This window comes from Oryzias melastigma, linkage group LG15 (assembly GCF_002922805.2).
Source record: "Oryzias melastigma strain HK-1 linkage group LG15, ASM292280v2, whole genome shotgun sequence".
NCBI lineage: Eukaryota > Metazoa > Chordata > Actinopteri > Beloniformes > Adrianichthyidae > Oryzias > Oryzias melastigma.
In genome coordinates, this window is record NC_050526.1 from 17,557,106 (window position 1) to 17,575,274 (window position 18,169).

General features: G+C 38.2%; 1 protein-coding gene across 4 annotated transcripts in view; it reads left to right on the forward strand.

The window, feature by feature from the left end:
- Positions 1 to 15,513, forward strand: part of gfra1a (gdnf family receptor alpha 1a) — a 237,295-nt gene extending 221,782 nt beyond the window's left edge. For all 4 annotated transcript variants that reach the window (XM_036215675.1, XM_024296700.2, XM_024296699.2 and 1 more), the window contains 2 exons: positions 8,438 to 8,485; positions 10,763 to 15,513. In XM_036215675.1, the coding sequence (XP_036071568.1) occupies positions 8,438 to 8,485; positions 10,763 to 10,915 (201 nt within the window). In that variant the 3' untranslated portion in view covers positions 10,916 to 15,513. The remainder of the gene's footprint in view (positions 1 to 8,437; positions 8,486 to 10,762) is intronic.
- Positions 15,514 to 18,169: the final 2,656 nt, after the last annotated feature.

An 18,169-nucleotide genomic window follows, 5' to 3' on the forward strand; every position in this document is an offset into this window, starting at 1 on the left:
GGAGTCCTGTTCAAGAGGGAAGAGTTACACACACTCCAGACATTACATAGAATTAAATATGGAATCAATTAATACAATAACAACAAAATTAATTAATTCAATAGTTAAAAACAGCTACAGTTTAGTGACTTTATCTCCAGGTGGTTCATAATAATATCAAACTGTGGCAAAGTTATGAGCTTTGAAAGTTGAATTGTTTTTTTCCAAAGGTTCCAGTCTGTAGGTGCCTGACTGAAAAGCTGTAATATCTAGATAAGGACAACTTAACGTATTCAAAGATTTCTGTTAAGGGTAATTAAACACCAAATCAACTTTTTTTGTCTGTAGACCTCTAAAAATGGTGCTTTAAAAATCCTCTGTTGGTCATTGCCATATTTTTGAAAAATATCATCCAAGAAACATCTGTGTTACATCAGTCCCACTCTCCATACTGAAGCCCCAGCGTATGTTACACAAAGCTTACCTAACGGTCAATCATAGATCCAAGCCACACCTCCACTGCTCAGACCTGCTCTACTAGCCCCGCCCCCTTTTGTGGATTTTTCCAATCTGGGCTGAGAATGGAGTCCAACTGCCCTGTTTGGTTACCCTTTAAATTTTAAGAAATTTTGACTTATTTCTACAGGGCCTGTTTTTGCAGTTTGCAAAAAAATGAGAAGATAACTTGAAAATACATGAAGAATTCTGCAATAAGACGTTGGGAAAACTTCTGCAAGTCTCTACTGTATTAAGAGGAATGAGTCATTAAATGTTTTTGTGGGTGTTATAGTGTAAACTGTGCAAATATCACAGTCAATTTGCAAATACAATGAGTTGATTACTATTAAACCTCATAAAGTTAAAAACTTTATTGTTAAGTTAATAAATGTAGACAGACAGTTAAGAGAAGGTTGTTCCTTTGTTTCTTTATGTTGCCTATTATTGCTAAAGTGAAAATTAAACCATGATTTGGATTTTTTACGTTTTAATCAAAAGTCTCTGGCCTGTTTGTTATTCCTATTCCCTCCTTACGCCTGCATATGCTGTCATGAAGTGTTCCTCGTTTCAGTGTCTGACATTTTCCCATAACTAAGTAATTCTCCCATCACTACAGACACAGATGTTATCTCCTCAGAGCAGTCTCTGTTTGCGTCTGAGTCGCTGCACAACACTGCTGAGTGACTCCACGAAAAAAACGGAAAAAAATGTGATTAAAAGTGTCACTCAAGATTTGATAAATCATGACTGACATTTTTATTGGTGGTAAAAAGCCTATGAAGGCAGAGCAGGCAATATTTTATTGAAGTGTTTACCCAACTATTTTCTGCATATCTCAGGTGACAGGTTTTATTTTTTTACTTTAGATGCTACTCGGTTGTTTTCATGGAATTTTGTAGAATTTATTTGTTTTATTTTCCATTAAAGTAGCTCATCTTTGAACCACTAGAAGCCAATTTAGTTCAAATTCATCCTATGTTTTTAATGCATGTGAAATTTAATTTTACTGATCTATTTTTCAAGGTTTTTATAATGACTAAATATTTTACAAAATTCTAAAAAAAATCATTAAAAATGTACAATTTAGCTAAAAAATATGTTTTTTAAGGTATTTTTCACTGATAAACAGACATAATATATTTATACTAACAAATACGTAGGCATTTTCATTAATAAGAGGGAAATTTATAGAAATAACACATTATTTTGTGATCACAAAACATTGAAACTCAGCTCACAATCTGGATAGATCGCAAAATTCAACCTCAGACTCAAAACTTGAGTGTGTCCTTTATCAAACGATCAATTGCAGGATCAAAAGCAACTATCTAAATTCCAGGAGGCATTCTGGGTAATGTTTAATGCTCCTGCAGTTTAAATCTGTTTGTTTTAGGTTGTTTTTTGGAGGGTGGGGTACATCCAAGACTCTGAGGATACAGGCTTTGCTACGTCTGAAGACAGTTTGTCACCTGTTGGTTTTGGTTTTCAGTGGTCCCTCGCTATACTGTGCTTGTGTTTATTCATAATGTATTATATTCTGCGTCCTGATTGGTTGCAGACCTTGTCAGTCAATGTCGTGTCTCCTGTATAGATACAATACGTTAAGTTTGACAAATAAAGTTTAAATAATAGAGAAAAGTGTGAAAATGTTCATGTGTGTCTCATGAGTGTGTAGTGAGGAGTTCTACATCCTTAAATCAACTGTAATCCTCTTTTGTAGATTTTGTGGGTTGTTTTTAGAGTACATCTCCAACCTTAACGAGGAAACGCGGTGCTTTGTTCAACCAGATCTCCAGTACGGCCACATGTGTTCATCATGAACCGGTCCCTGCTAGACGTGCTGATTTTGTTCCCCAGCAGGACTTGGCTCCCACACTACCACACTGATTGATTGAGCAGACCAACACCTCATTGAGAATCTATGAGGTGATCACACCAGACGCAACAATGCGGAAAAGATGAAAGCAGCAGCCAGAGCCGCCTGGCCTCATTCCTGACCTCATTACATGCAGTCTGCTGTGATCACAAAATGTTTCAGCTGAATCAGAAAGGGGTCATCCCAAATGTTTTCTCAAAACTTCGTTTTTGATGTGGAATGACCCAGTAATGCGTTATTAGTTTTGATAGATATGCTAAACCTGTCGCTGAGATTTGAACTGAACTCAGACTGGGAAAGTCTGTTGCTTCGGATCAAGTTCTGAATTGGTCTGTGTTCAGACTGGCGTCTACCGGAGATTTTTGTTCTGGACCAAAGCTTGTAAACAAAACCATGTGACTAAAGATCTCTTCACTCGTTGGCCAGCAATCATGGAGCAGGTCAACAAACAAAGATGGAGGTGCTGCAAATTGAAAGTCCTTGCCAGGTTTTTTCAGTTATTCAAACGTTTTATTTTGCTGATCGATTTTAAACGTCTGTATGAAGGTTTTACTGCTACTTTGGTCGGGCGGAGGAATGCTGCATGGCGGTTACTGAGGACGCTACAGCTACGGAGTACGCTGAGAAGTGTTTGTGACATAGATAGTCGGGAAAACGGTGAGAATGGTACGTCCTGCTGCTACAGCTGGACCTTTTTCCATCTTGTTCTTCTGCTCACCTGGCAGGTGTGCCCAATGTGTCTTAACCGGCACCTGCTGGGTATTTAAGACAGAGGAGGTCTCACCAAGACAGGCAGGAGCAGAGCAGCAGGCTGAGGAGCTGGTTGGGTTTAGTTGGTGCGGTGGTGCTGGTTTGTTTCATTTGCTGCTTTGTCCTCATCAGTCTTATAGTGCTGGGTTTTGTTATTTAAGTTTGGGGTTGGACCTTGGTAGTCTTGGTTTGCTGGCTTTGTTTGTTTGTTTGTTTTCTTTAGGTAGTTTTGGTTTGGGGGAGCTGTTGACTCCGACGGTCGACATGGCTGGGTCAGTCCGATTGGAAACTAACCAAGACCACCTCAAATAATGGGTCAGAGAGCGGTTCCTGGTCCGGGTCCAGGATTTATTTTTGGTATTTAGACTGAAACTTTGTTCCGTATCATCGGGGGAAATGTACTCTGGTACTCTTTAAGTGGACCAAATGTGTCCAGTCTGAACACAGCCTTAGTCTCTAACGCTACGTTCACACCGGGCTCAGAAAGTGTTCAAGAATCTCCTTCCAATGAAAAGTCTACGTAAACGAGCGTATATGTACATTTTGAGTTTCTGCTTTCAAAACTCTCGCGCCCATGTTTGTCCATGCTCTATGAACAATATGTGCATTGAACGAGTGTTTAAAGTTAAACCAGTTCAACTTTGACCAGTCAGAGTCTTGGATTTGGTTGTGACATATGGGTGGCATACTTTAAACTCACTTAAGTGCCAACTGTTTGAAGATTGATCATGGAGTTGGAATTAATACTTCCGGTTCAGGACAGAATTCTATGGCATCAAGTCCTTCAAATATCGGAACAGAGCTGTGACAGAAAAAGCCTGTCGAGCAAGACTCATCCAACTGTAGTACATGCACTAGTATTGGGTCGGGACAGTCCAAGAACCCGTGTTCAGCACATTCTTGAACACACATCACATTGTCTATGTAGCATAAGCTTTACAAGTGTGTCTAGAGAAGACGCCAACAAACTTTAACAGTTTCTATAAAGTGGTTGTTTGAAGTGTGAGTCCACACAGGCCAGATCGTTGAATGCACACAGACCGTATGGATAGACACAATCCAAGCCCGTGCATACAAAGACACACAAGCACACTCATCTGCACACATTCCCAGTCTGAACTGATAATGAGGCTCGGTTGTGTAGTGATGCGTGTGTGCTGTGGGCATGTCAGCTACAACTTGAAGAGAGTCAGAGCTGCTGCTCTTAACTAAGTGTGTCTTTGTGAGTACTCTAGTTGTGGTTCAGACATATTGTTTTGTGTGTGTGTTTAAGCATCAAAGCACACTGTGCTTGTGTAATGACACAGTTGGGGATGAGCCTGTCAGAAGCCCCTTTGTGTCGTCTCAGTTCTCCCTCTCTCTTTAATACAAACTTTCGTACACAAGCAGCATTACAACAAGCCGAGAATCTATTTGATTCATTCTGCCACTAATGTTACAAAAGACTCTTTTTCTTAAACCAGAGTGACTGGATAAGCCAACACGGGACAAACTAAAGGCCCGATTTACTAAGATCCCAAATGAAAAGTTCAAAACAGCGTTCGCACTCAAACAAGTCTGTTTGTGTAGAATTTGTGGGCCATCAAGAAGGATTGTGCAATTGATAACAAAATCAAAAAGGTTAAAGACTCAAATCCAAGATCAAATATGCTTTTTGCCAACTCTAAGAGCTGTTAATTAAAGTAGATGCTCGGTGGCTTATGAAAGCTTTCTAGAGCTGTCTACCAACAGTCCCAGACAAGAGAGACACTTGCCCAAGGGTATCCAAATTCTTACCTCCTTTTGGTTTTCCAGAAATCCTGACTTATCTACTGTTGATTACCTGGATCAGGAGCGTTTAGCCAATATGGAACTTCAATACATGTACAGGCCTGGATTTGGACCGCCTATAGCTCCAGCCTCCCTCTAGGACCTACAAAGAAGGTCTTCAGACAGCTCCATCATAGTATTCCAGTGTCTCAGGCTTTTGCTACTTTGGTAGTTTTCGGACTACGGTGCAGTGGTTAGCACTCTTGCCTCACAGAAAGAAGGTCCTGGTTCAAGACCCAGCTGGGGGACCTGAAACAGAACCATCAACTGGGGACCTCCCCGTGTGGAGTTTGCATGTTCTCCCTGTGCATGTGTGGGGACTCCAGCTTCTTCCGGTGCGTAGAGCCAACCAGATAGACTAGGGTTCTGGGTCTTGTGCCAGAACCTCAGAAGCCTCCATAGCAACCCCATGCTGTTTAAGGTCTACCATATTAACATCTACTGAGCGCTGGGTTTGCCCCGAGGTCGTTTCCAGCCTGCAGCCCCTGGGTTGAACTGCAAAGGATAGTAGGAAGGGAGACGGAGAACAGGGCCGAACCAGCTGGTGCGGCGTAGAGCAATAAGGCCGGACACTTGGGGGGAGTTTGGGTTCTTAATACTTTGTTAGGGATGTGTTGGGGCCACTTGATGTTCTCGATGGTCCTGAGAGGCCGGCTGTCAAAACTATCTATTCTTGTGGCTAAGCGCCTCTTTAAAGGCCATGTCTCTGAGCCATAAAGCAGGATGGAGAGAACTGCCGGGTTGTTCATCCGGAGCTTTGTCTTGCATTTGAGGTTTTGGTGCTGTCAAAGTGGAACATGAGAACATTTTTAACTAAATTTCGGGACATTGGGAGTGGGCAGAAGCCGATCTTGTTCAAGCCCCACCCCTTTTACCCTTTTTAGTAGAACTCGTGAGCCCTTGGAGCAGAGGTGGGAAAACTCTGGCCACCGGGTCAAATGCGACCCATTAAACTATTTATCCTTGCCCCCCAAACTGGAGTGATTATGGTGTCTCTCCATAAATGACACACTTCAAATAAATTAACCTTTTGTTATTTTGCAGAAATGTATCCTACGTTCATGTAGTGTGCAACGATTTGTTGTTTTTCTGACGTTCATGTGTGTTTTTTGAGTTGGACATTCATTTTTCTGATAATTCCAAGACCACATGAACGCAACTTTTTTCTTAGTTTGCATTTTTCCCTGGGAGACATTGAACTAATGGTGGAGTTAGTACTGAAATGAAAAGAAAATTCAAAGTTTTTATCTAAATCTTGCTTGTAAATAATCTATATTATTTTCCAGTAGAATTAAAACATCTTTTTGTCCGGATTCCTTGTTATTTCAATCTCTTATAAGGTGGATTACCTTAACACACCTCGGATCTGCTCCTGTTTTTAGAATTTTAGAACACTTTGCCGTTGAGCAACAATGTCTATGACCCGTCTAGGACCCTCGCAGCACCTGTTCGAGTCAACCCCCGTACAGGTGCATGAGGCTAATGCATCGTTACACATACACACAGGCATTGAACATAGGATATGTTCCCCTGTGTAAGAAAGCAGACCATCGTATGCATACATGCAGACATAAACACATGCCCCCTACAAACCTCAGGGCTCCGTCAGCCTGCACTCATGCAAATAACTGGTTCCAAATCCAAAAGGAAGTGCCCGGGACAAATACGTATGTCACATGTGAATGTGACTTTTCAGGTAAATAATGAGGAAAACCTAAAGTACACTGACATGGGCCAGAAAGATTCATCTGGAGGCATACAAATGAAGTCATGTCACTGGATACTCGATATGTAGGTAAATATATATGATAAATATGTACGTGTCTAGATTGCAGAAAGATTATTCTGTCTTACAGATCCTCAGACAGGTTTCATGTCGTGACCTAAATAGATGAAGTTGGAAGTGTTTTGTGTGTTCTGCTCACAGGAATCAAAATACAACCTTTACAAGGCAGCTGTTGGGTTGATCAGTAGAAATTCCTCCCAAAAAATCTATCATAATTGTCCTTATTGTATTCAACTTTCAGCTCAAATACACATTTTCTACAATCAAATGTTTAAAATGATCAACAAAGTAAATTAATAAGGTGCGAAAAAAGAAAAAATGTTTTACTATGTGTAAAATAATAACAATAATAAATGTTTGACAACTTTATTTTCATAAAATCAATTTGATTTGGAATTGTTATGTCAGTCATTTGGTTTTCTGTATTAGATTCAGTTCTCTTTGTTCACTTACTGCATTTTATTTTATTCTTTTGACATATGTGTGCCCAGAAGGGTTTTTGTAACACACCATCACATGATTTTACTTTTGTCTTTTTAATTTAGCTTTTTTTGTGCGTAAATAAATGAATCAAATCAAAACATTTTACTATGATATATTACAACACTGTTGTTGACATACTTTTATCCTAATTCCCAGGCCCATGTTTGTGTTTGTAACTGCATCTGCTAAATTTATAATGAAGGACCTAGTACTGCTACTACTTAGTACTCAGTAAATCATTTCAGGAGAAGCCGTACTGATACCCTCTCCTGTTTTTTCTTTCTATTTAGAATTAAGTTTTATGTTTTTCAGAAAAGGTCTTGTTTTAATTTGATTTAGCAATGAGGGATTTTACAAACCTTAATGGAAACGTCTGATGTCACACCAGTTTGAGTCTTTAGTTTTACCTTAAATATATAGAAGTCCACAACTATTGGTGGAACCATTTTAAGGATAGACTCTGGGGTCCAAATCACAGTTTTGTATATATACTACGCCCCATGAATCTGGAGATGAACTTGAAAGCTAATTATATATTTATGAAGACAATTGAGCAATTTAAATTGTTTTCTTTAAATCACTTGCTCTTATTTGTTCAAAATACATAAACTGTTTCATTAAAATGCTTATAAAACAAAACAAAGGGAACCATTTTTGTATCCCAAGTTAAGCGGATTCAACCTCTAAATTATGGACTACAAAAGGTTTTTCCTCCATTGGTGTCATAATCTCATTTAAGGAGGATAAAATGAAATATTATCTCAGTTAAAAACAGTTTCAGAGGTTTTTCCAGATTACAAATGTTGTCAAAACAACTAAATTTACTCTTAATAAAATCAGCAGTTTCAAAAAAGGTCCCATCTCTGAGTTTTGTAATATGTTGTTGTTAAATCGAAAGGAAAATTTAAAATAAAAAGACAATGCCTGGAAATAAAATCTCTAAAAAGAACTGTCAAAGTAGAAGTTGGTGTCAAAAATCCCCAAAGTATTCAACCATAATGTGAGAATACCTGGAAATTAGTACTTTTGCATTTATTTAATTTAATTCTATTTTCTAGTAAATATCTCAATATTTTAAAGTTAGTCCTCCTGAGTTAAACCGACAGCTTTCTTTGATCACATCAAACGATGTTTGTGTGAATGTGTGTACATATGAAGCGTGAAGTCCTCTCAGGCGTGTTCGCCGTTCAGTGGTTTGATCCAACCCTAAAATTTGTTATTAAATCAACTTTTTCCTCCTTTTTGTTTCATTGCAGGCTCAAAAATTAAAGTCAAACTCCAGCGATGGTGGAGTCCTCTGTGTGGTAAGTTTATCAGCCAATTAAAAAGCTTTCAGATTCCACTTGACCTCTGAAACCGTTTAAGTCACTTCCTGTTTCGCTGATCTTGAATGGCTGGACGGCAAAGGTACGAATGTGAGCAGGAAGTTTAAAAAGCGTTTCACTTAAGATCACAGAGTGATCGCCCGAGTTATCAGATCATCAGACGTTGTAATCTGACCGCGCCGCTGGAGGCCGGCCCCCCCCGACAGCGATGGCCGCAGCAGCCCTCCCCGCCGCCTCTGTAAACTCCCGCTCTTTGTGGTTCCTTTGAGGCTGAAATGGGATCGTTGCTTATCTGTTGGCTTTTAAAGTTCACTGTAAATGTCATTGTGCAATAATAAGGCAGTGTTATGCACTGCGCTGACATTTAATAGAGGCAGGACCGGGTCTGGGGGAGACAACCCCGCCGTCAGCTCGCTGCTTTAGAAGTAAACCAAAGAGCACTTCTGAGGCAGGATGTACTTACTGGAACACTCACACATGTCATTTTGGGTTAAAAAATGACGTCTTTAATGTCCTGTTTCACAGCAATTTAACGTATATTATGAAACTGGCAAAAAACAAATCAAAACTTTTGCTGTTAAATAACAAAAGTCCCCAAATGTAGGCAACAAATATCACTGGAAAGGAAAATTCAAAGTTTTGCACTTTTCATTACTTTGGTTGGAAAAGGTCAAAGAAGAAACTTCTAGGATCTATAAAAGTCTAAACTCTTAAACTAGGATGTAGCAATCAATTCCAACAAACCTTTAAAAGAACTTTCCTAAAATAGCTAATTTATACAAGAAAAATCAGAAAAATAAAATAAAACAAAGCAGTTTTCTTAGAGCTGTTTTTGTTTAGACTGCAAACTAAAAGGACACCAGAATAAAGAAAATATAGAGAAGTTGAGGTCAGGTCAGAAAAGTTTTTGTGGAATTTAGTTTTTAGGATTCCTGCCAAAGATCTGGACAGTCAGAGCAGATGCTTCACACTCAGGTGGTTTTTATGGAAGAATTATCAGGTAAATTTAAGATCACAAACATGTAAGAAAAAAGACAGAAATCTGGGGCAAAACAGACACATGGAGCCAAAGAAAGTTTGTTTAGAAAAAAAATCAGGAAATATGAAGAAACACAAATATCATCTACTTTACAGAAAAAGGGAAATGAGGGGAAAAAAAACTTAATAAAATAAGAAATTTAGAGCCAAGTTATTTTAAAATATTATATATATATAATATAATTATAATTATAAATATACTTATAAGACATCATCAGAAACTTTCACTAATTATTGAATTCCCGACTAGGTTAACGGCTAAATAACATTTTCTTCTGATTATTTTTCTATAGCTTGAATTTTAAAATGCTAATACTGTTTTCTCCAGCTCAGTACGGTCAAAATTAACACAAAATAATTACAAATTTACTGGTGTTTCTAGAATTTAACAAATTTTTTTTTTTGTCTTGAAAGTATCAGAAATCTTCGTCAGTTTTTTCTTTAGCTTCTGTTTTATCTGCTCTATAAGGCGTACTTAAGTCTTTTTTTTTTCTTTTTTCAAAAAATGAAATTATGGATTAATTCTGGATTTGCTTTCGGATGTCAAAGTGATTTTGTGAGGTACAGTCCCTGTTAAAATGTCTGTTTTTTTTTTGTTTTTTTTGTACGAGTTGAAAAATAACTTGGGCGCTATCTTAAATATGCTAATGCGGCTAACGCACAGCGGTGTCAGACTGTGTTTTTTATGTGTTACTAACAAGACTGTCACAGTATAGTCACAGTAATGTTTGTTTTTGTAGCGTTAGACTGTTTTTTACAAATCACAAATAAGGGTATTATAAATATGCTAACGCTAACATGGCTAACATGTAGCGGCGTGGGACTGTTTTTTTATGTGTTGCTAACAAGGTTGTGAGTTAGCATAGTCACAGTCAGGCAGGTAACTGAAACAAACCCGTGATCCAACTGCGCCACCAACCAGTTGACAATTTGACCTGTTTAAAGTGTTGGCTTCTTGAAGCTAGCAGGTACTTCCTGTTTGGAATTTGAGGGGGAGGGGTCAAGCTGTCCAGTGAAATACATGTCTATGGTAGCGTGTCACAAACAACTAGTAGAATTATTCTGAAAGCAGTTAATCAAGTCTGACTGACTGATGGACTTATCTGTTTTTTGAATGTGCCTTAAATATGACAAAAGTTTAAAAATAAACCATAAAAATAGTATGTAAACTTGCAAATACTTGGACAACTCTCTGTGACGTCTTCTTCTACCCCTCAGGATTCTCAGATCGACCGCCCAAGCACGTCCAACGCCATCCTCAAAGACTCGGCTACCTCCAGACGGCCCGCAGACCTGGGTTCTCTCCTGCCCCCTGCAGTCTGGTTGTGGTATTGCAGCTTGACTGCCCTCTCCTTTCCGGGCGACTTGTAGCCTTGTTGTCATCAATCTACTGTGGACTGAAACACATTTGTATACAAGAAAAGCAAAACAACAAATGATATCCTTTCTCTTCAGTAAAACCTGTTGTATTTTTATTTCCTCTTAAGTCAAACTTTTTTGTTATATCTTGATTTTATGTAATTTTTTTTAGGATTAGTGGGTTTTTTTTACACATATATATATTTTTTGCGTTACAGCTTTGTGCTAAAATTGTGATCTGTTATACATGTCAACCCAGGTTTTGTGTACACGTTAAAGCAGCGGGATTTCCAGCCTGAGCGTTTGCTGCAGCTCCTGTGGGCAGAGCGAGGATCGTTGGAGGCCTACATTCCAGTAAACCACAGCGGGAGAGTTCTGAACGCAGTGTAAATTTGCATTCATTTTCAGAGGAGTTTCATCGGGTTTCACCCACATTGAGGCGATTGGTGGAACCCTTTGCTTGAGAAGTCACAGTCTGTCCTATGAAATGGTTTCATTGGCTTAGATTTTTATTTTTTTTTTGTCTTTTTTTCTGAACGAAGTCTTGAAAAACAAATGAAAAGTTGTACCATCTGTCCCCAGACCATCTTCACTTTTGTTCGCTTGAACACATGTTTCTGTTGTCAACAACACATATGGCACACGCACATTAGCACACACTTAAACACAAAGACGCACAAAAGTAGTGTTGCTCCTCCCAGTTTATTTGTGACAAACCTGCTGCTCCATCATCTCCTTGGATAGGTTACTACAATGATCCCAAAAACAATGACAAATTCCCATTGACTGTATAAGAGATCTGGACTGAGTGAGAGTGACGTCACCCATTGAAAACAACTTACTTCCTGTTCCAATCAAAAGAAGTTAAAGGCTAATCAAACAGTAAACACATATTTTTTGTTGCCACATTTAAAATAAACCTGTTTAATTCCTGAAACAATACTCTAAAACCGTCTGTGTTCTGCCCCCTACAGGTTTAAACGAGGTACTACAGTTGGATTTTGTGATTGGTCACAAGTCGCACATGATCATGATCAGCAGGTCCATATAAAAGCACCGCCCATCTTTGATTCTGTAACGGTCAGACGTTAGCGTGTTAGCTTTAGCATAGCTTGGTTGTCAAAAATCTCCTGGCTTCTACAACCTTCCAGTGGACTTTAAAAAGTTAGACAGCAGTGGTTTAGTACAATTGGCATTTAATCCAGTGAACTCCTTCTTGGTGATGGATTTACAATGAATGTTTCACTCGGGATTGTTAGCTTAATACGTTAGCCTACTAGCTATGATGTTAGCATCATTTTACCACTCACACACGAGTTCTCTTCGGTCTGGACCTTGAGCGTCTGCCTCAGGAGAAGATCCTTTGCTTGGTATCACTCTGCATATTGAAGACAAGCTAACCTTGATACGATTCGGTCTGAGTCATAATTTCCACATCAACCACTTTCGTCAATCAGGAATGATCTTGTTGGAAGTCTTCCAACGTGAGGAAGGAGGGGTCACTCAGTCCAGTTTTCATGTACAACCAATCAACCCCATGCTACAAAGCTAACGTAGTCGGTTAAAGTCTGACAACTGGTGTTAAACTCAACATTTCCAGTTAGAGCAGTAGTTATACTTCTAGTTTGCCGGACTGTTTATAGTTTTTTGTCTATTTCTTTCAAAGTAGACTTTCAAAGAAGAATAACTGACAATCATTTATCTCCCTAACTTAGTGAATAAACCAATGTTTTGTCAAAGAACCCATGCCAAGTGATATTTGTAGGGATTTTGTTGCCAATCCCCCCAAAAAGTGTTATAGGGTCACTGTGCACGACCCCGACAGAGTCTCAACGATAAACAAAGTTACAGAGAAAACAACAACATGCACTAAAAGTAAATTGGTTTTATTATCCCTTGAGTCAGATAACTTGTTTATGCTGGAATATTTTACATGCCAATTTAATTAACAGTTTAATTAAACTTCCTAAAATGAGGAAAAAGCCGAGTACAGAGGAAAAGGTCTATAGAAGGTGTTAGAGGAGGAGCTTTATTAGGACAATGTCATTTAAAAGTCCATTGAACTCAGTTTAGAAAGAAATGAGATGTGCTTCAGGTGTTTGCAAAACAATGGACACTCTTAGATCTATGAGGACTGTAAGGGCCTTTTTGTTGGCGTGTAAAATATCAGCTTTTAAACACGTATCTGGTCAAATATACACCTTCTAACACCAAGATCGGAACATTGAGGAGTTCAAAGTCTATTAATCCACAAAATCTGTCTGTTGATTTTCTTAGAACTTTTGTGTACGAGCAGATACGTTTTGAACTCGAACAAAAACTTTGTTTGTCAGAAATCGTCTTCACCAAACACAACAGTACAAAAGTTTCTTGTCATTCGTCTTAGTTGAAGCCATTGAAGGCTTTCTTTATCCTTTGTCCAAAAATCTTTCACTTTTGGTTCATTAAAGAATCTTTTTTGTCCACTATTAACAGTTCGACCATCTTTTCCTGTAGATCACTTGGCGTCTCGTTGGCCCAGTAATTAGCTCAGTTGGGAAGTTCTGGATCTGATGAGCCTCATAGAAGTCAATTATCTTAGATTTTAAAAACATTAGATTTAAATTTAAGGAAGATTAGGCACTAAAATATTCAAATGAGCCACATTTTAGGCATAAAATCATACCAAACATTTGACTGTTTGCACACTTTTGATTCGATCACTGTACTTGTACATGTGGTGACGATTTGGGGTTTTTTATCACTAAAAATGATTTAAATCTACCTGTGTGTCAACTCACATCTTTAGAGAAATTTTATTTTTTGATTAAATATTTGAGGCTTCTTCATCAACTCTGAGAACAGTTCCACCTTAAATTGGAGGTGTGAAAAGTGTGAAAACAGATAAAAGCCAAATGAACGCCTGGTCCACACTGGACGCAGAAGCGCCGCAGAACGGAGGTCGCTTCCATTCGCCGCACTAGTTAACCTACGGCGTGGTTTACACCAGGCGTGGAGTCGCTGTGGTTCACGCCGCGCAGCAGATCGTTTCGCCGTCTGGTCTATGTTGTGCGCAAACCGCCAATTCTGGCAGTAAGTTACGTCAAGATACACGAGAAAATCCGGTTTATTTTCAAAATATAACCAATTTTTCCCAATAAAACAGCGATTGACGAATGCGATCATGTTTTTGTATCTAAACAGACTGTAGAGATGAAAATAAACACACAATCACAACACACACTTCTCTCTGTGTGTCTCCACAACAGATAAATGATCCTCTCAACACCTGAGGCGTCACCGGTGACGCTTAAACTCAAAATCTTTCACATACCGGAACTTTCAACTGTAAATCAGTAGATTCTGAAGGAGAAGAGCGGCTCACTTCCGCGTCCACTGTGGACCTACCGTTAGAGGTTCCAATACGTTGAGTGTGGAGTAAATTGTTTTTACATCTGGCAGGAGTTTAGGAACTTTCTGTTTTATCTGTACTATATTTTCCCCATGGATGACTTTGAAGGCTAAAAGAGAAACTTTAGTTCGATAGTCATCCATTTTCCATTTCATCGGGACGTTTCTGACTCTCAGATAAATCTCACTCATCCGGATCTCTGCCGCATGTTCAGCTTATCACTCTGGCTGTTTGGAGCGTTTACAACTCGCCGCTCGGGTTCATGTCGCTTCTCAAATCACAGTTACTGTACAGTTATTTAACAAGCATAAACATGGTATATGCATTGTATGTATTTGGCTGAAACCTGATTGGACGAACTCAACGTCTGATACTGTATTTCAGAGCATTGTGAGCTATTTTTCACATTCAGATAGATAAGTCAGGATATTGTTGTTGTTTTTTTATGACATAAATGTATATTTCTCCCAGTATGTACATTATTATATTGCATCTGAAAAAAGGATATCAATAGAAGTCTCCTGTTAGATTTAGGGCAAAAAAACTGTTTTGTATCATAAAGCCCCTAAAGTTCTGTTGCTTAAACATGCTGTTTTTTTCAGGCTAAGATTATTTTTCTACCTTTTATGATTTCTTTTTTTAGTTTTAATGACTTAAACTGAATGAAATCGACCTCTTCTTTGTATAAGTGCTTGTAATTGCTTTTATTTGACGTCTCAGACAGATAGAAGCGGAGCGAGGAAGAGATTTCTATGCATGGTGTTGAATAAGGGAATCGTCTAATGTCTAAAGGGAAAATAAGCTGCCTAAAAGGCTTTTTTATGGTGTATTTTTAGTAAAGTTTGGATGCTTTCAGTTCGAGTGGGAAGTAAGAGAGTGACGTTACCAGCGGCTTTACGACAGACTTTACCAAACAGACTCAAAAAAGTACCTTTTGATTCTCATAATCTGAAACAGAAGCTTGGAATTTAAAAAAAATAAAAAAGTTTCAGCATAACATGTGGTGACATTAAGTACAACTATGTAACATGTTTGCTGTTCATTCATCTCCATCTCAACTGTTGTTTCAAACTGACCAAAAATGGCTTTTTTATTTTCTTTTGTTCGTTTGTTGATAGGAGATGCAGACTCTATGAAGACATCAGTAAATTCCTAGCTTGTGATCATGTAAAATCTGTTGTACAAAAATTATAATTAAAACTGTTCCTTCACTCTGACAGATTGTTCGTATTTTTATTTTTCATTTACAACGATGGGAAATAAAGAAAAGGTCAAAGAAAGCTTCATGATCGTCTGAGGAGCATTCGCCCTTTAATCCTCCAAAGGTGTCTAAACAGGTTTGACTGTTTGAGTTCTGTAGGTCACAAAGTGCAAATCAACAATTTATTTTATATGATTAAGGACAGCAATATTAAGATGACATTTCAGGCCCAAGTATACACAAGATCATGAAACATATTTTTGTTTATTTTTGTTGGAAATCTTGTCTTACATTAACATTTTAGCCACATTAACAAAAAAATTCTAGGATGTGGAACCGGAAGCCCAATACGTTTTAAGCCTCAAATACTTGATTCTGATTGGCTGCTGATTAAATACTGATAACCACAGTGATGATGCACACCTAAGAATGAGTTAATTCAATTCATTTATCCCCTGAGGGGCTTGAAAATTCACATGACATAAAAAAATAACAAGAAAAACTGAACAATACTATAATTCCTCACTACGAGGAAAGGCCCAATATTATATTATATTATATTATATAGGGACAGTAAACAAGGAGAATAAAAAAAAGCCGTGATAAGATAAAGTGAAAGTGTATTCATGTTAGATTTGGTCAAATAACTCAAATTGTTCGACATCATTGGACTGGCTTCTTTAAAACAAACTTTTTTGTATCATCTGGACAAATACAGGCGGTAGGAGATGACTTATCTCTCTGGATTGACGTTTTATTTAACCTTTTGTGATGATCAGTGTATACCAGTGTATCACTTTCCTTTGCCACTGCAGTCGAGGTCGGCTCAGGTCATGTTTCCGTACTAATACACCACACCCCCTGTCAAATAGTACGCTTTGTGTTAAAAAGGGGTCTGAACCCAATAATAACAATAAAGTATTAAAAAGGGAATAACTATTTATTTCTTTGGTAAGTGACCATAGTAGAAGCATGATAATGACCAACCAAGTCTGCATTATCAATAATGGACGCACGTTGTAGATGCCTGACTTGCTTCCGCAAAGTGTGTTAATTTCTGATAATGTACACTTAGTTTGGGAATTATCACTTACATAATATTTATTTTATATTATTTATATGTAAAGAATTCCCCCTCTATTGCTCATAAATATGACTGGTTTGATGCAACGACCAAAAAAGGACAAGTCCAACTTTAGGGTAACTCGGCAGGAGACGGCAATGTCGAGTTGTGTGTCATCAGCATAGCAGTGAAAACAAACGCCACGCCTCCTGATGATGTACCCAGGTGGCAGCATATATAAATGAAAAAGTAGTGGGCCTAAAATTGGACCTTGGGGAACCCCAAGATTGATTTCAAAGAAAAGAAGCTAGATCTACATCAGCTGTCAGCAGTGGAGGACTTAAGCAATCAGTGCAAATCAGCAACTTAATCCGCATCAGAATCAGCCGAGTCATGTTGAGTGAACCTTCAAAGAGTTACGTTGGGTCAAACAGGAAGTGTTATTTATGTGTCACATGTGTAGCATATAAGTTAGATTACAACTCAGTGGTTTAGAGACAGAGTGTCAAACGCAATAATGATGGTTGCAGCTCCACTTATATTAACATATCAACAAGTAAAACCCAGAATGAGTAGCTGAAGGAGATGGATCAAAAGCCTCGATCTCCCTGAGGGTAAAACTGAAGTGTCCAGGTGTGTGACGACAAAACTCGTGTCCCGTTTGATAATTCTGTCTATTAACTTTTAAGAGAACAATAACAACAGTTCACTATTCAAACCTCCTATAAATGCAGAGCGACGGCTCCATAAAGAGAAGTTAAATTTGTGACTTTTGAAAAGAAAATAGGAGAATTTTCTAATGTTGTTTATGGAGCTCTAGTTTTATGGCTCACGTTGAGAGGAGGTTGTTATGGGAGACATCTGTTGATGCATCTTCACCATTAACGATGAAATGTTAAATCGGCTGATGTCAGAAAATGAGCGTGACATTTGAGTTCTCCTATTTTTGGTCGTTCTTCTCCATTCTGTGACATTCCATTAAGTGAGCTGCAGTTGTTCAAGCGCAGATTCAAAACTGTCGTATGTGAATGAAGCGGCTCCTTTGTTCAGTCACTTTAACAGGTGAACATCTGGACGGTGACTCTGGACTGAACCTGCAGGCGCCACATCTTCACCCCGGAGGGATAAAGACCAAAGAATTGACAGAAGTTTTCATTTTTTCTAAGCCTTTTGATGAAATCCACAATCATTTTTTTTATATAATATAATTTTTAAATGAAATATTGAGTATGGATTATGATGCTGTGATTCAGTTATTTTTTGCTCACAACAATATTAGTGTAAGATACAAACATATTGACATGAACGTTCAGTAAAAGACATGGTTTTTACCTGCTGTCTCAGGTTTGATCCACACATTTTAACATGATGTCAATGTTTTATTTTTTAAAAATACATCTCATTAGGCAGAAAAACGTTTTTTTGTTACTTTTTAAAATATTACACAGCCGTTGTTAGTGGCAGCATTGTTGTCAGCAGTTAAATCCTGCAACAGAAGGATTTGAACCCCAGTAAATTATTGTGAGCCTTGTGTAATACTGCTGCTCCACTGTCCAGTTATATCAAATGTTCTGCAGGGTTGATAAAGACGACCCATCACACAGCCATTTA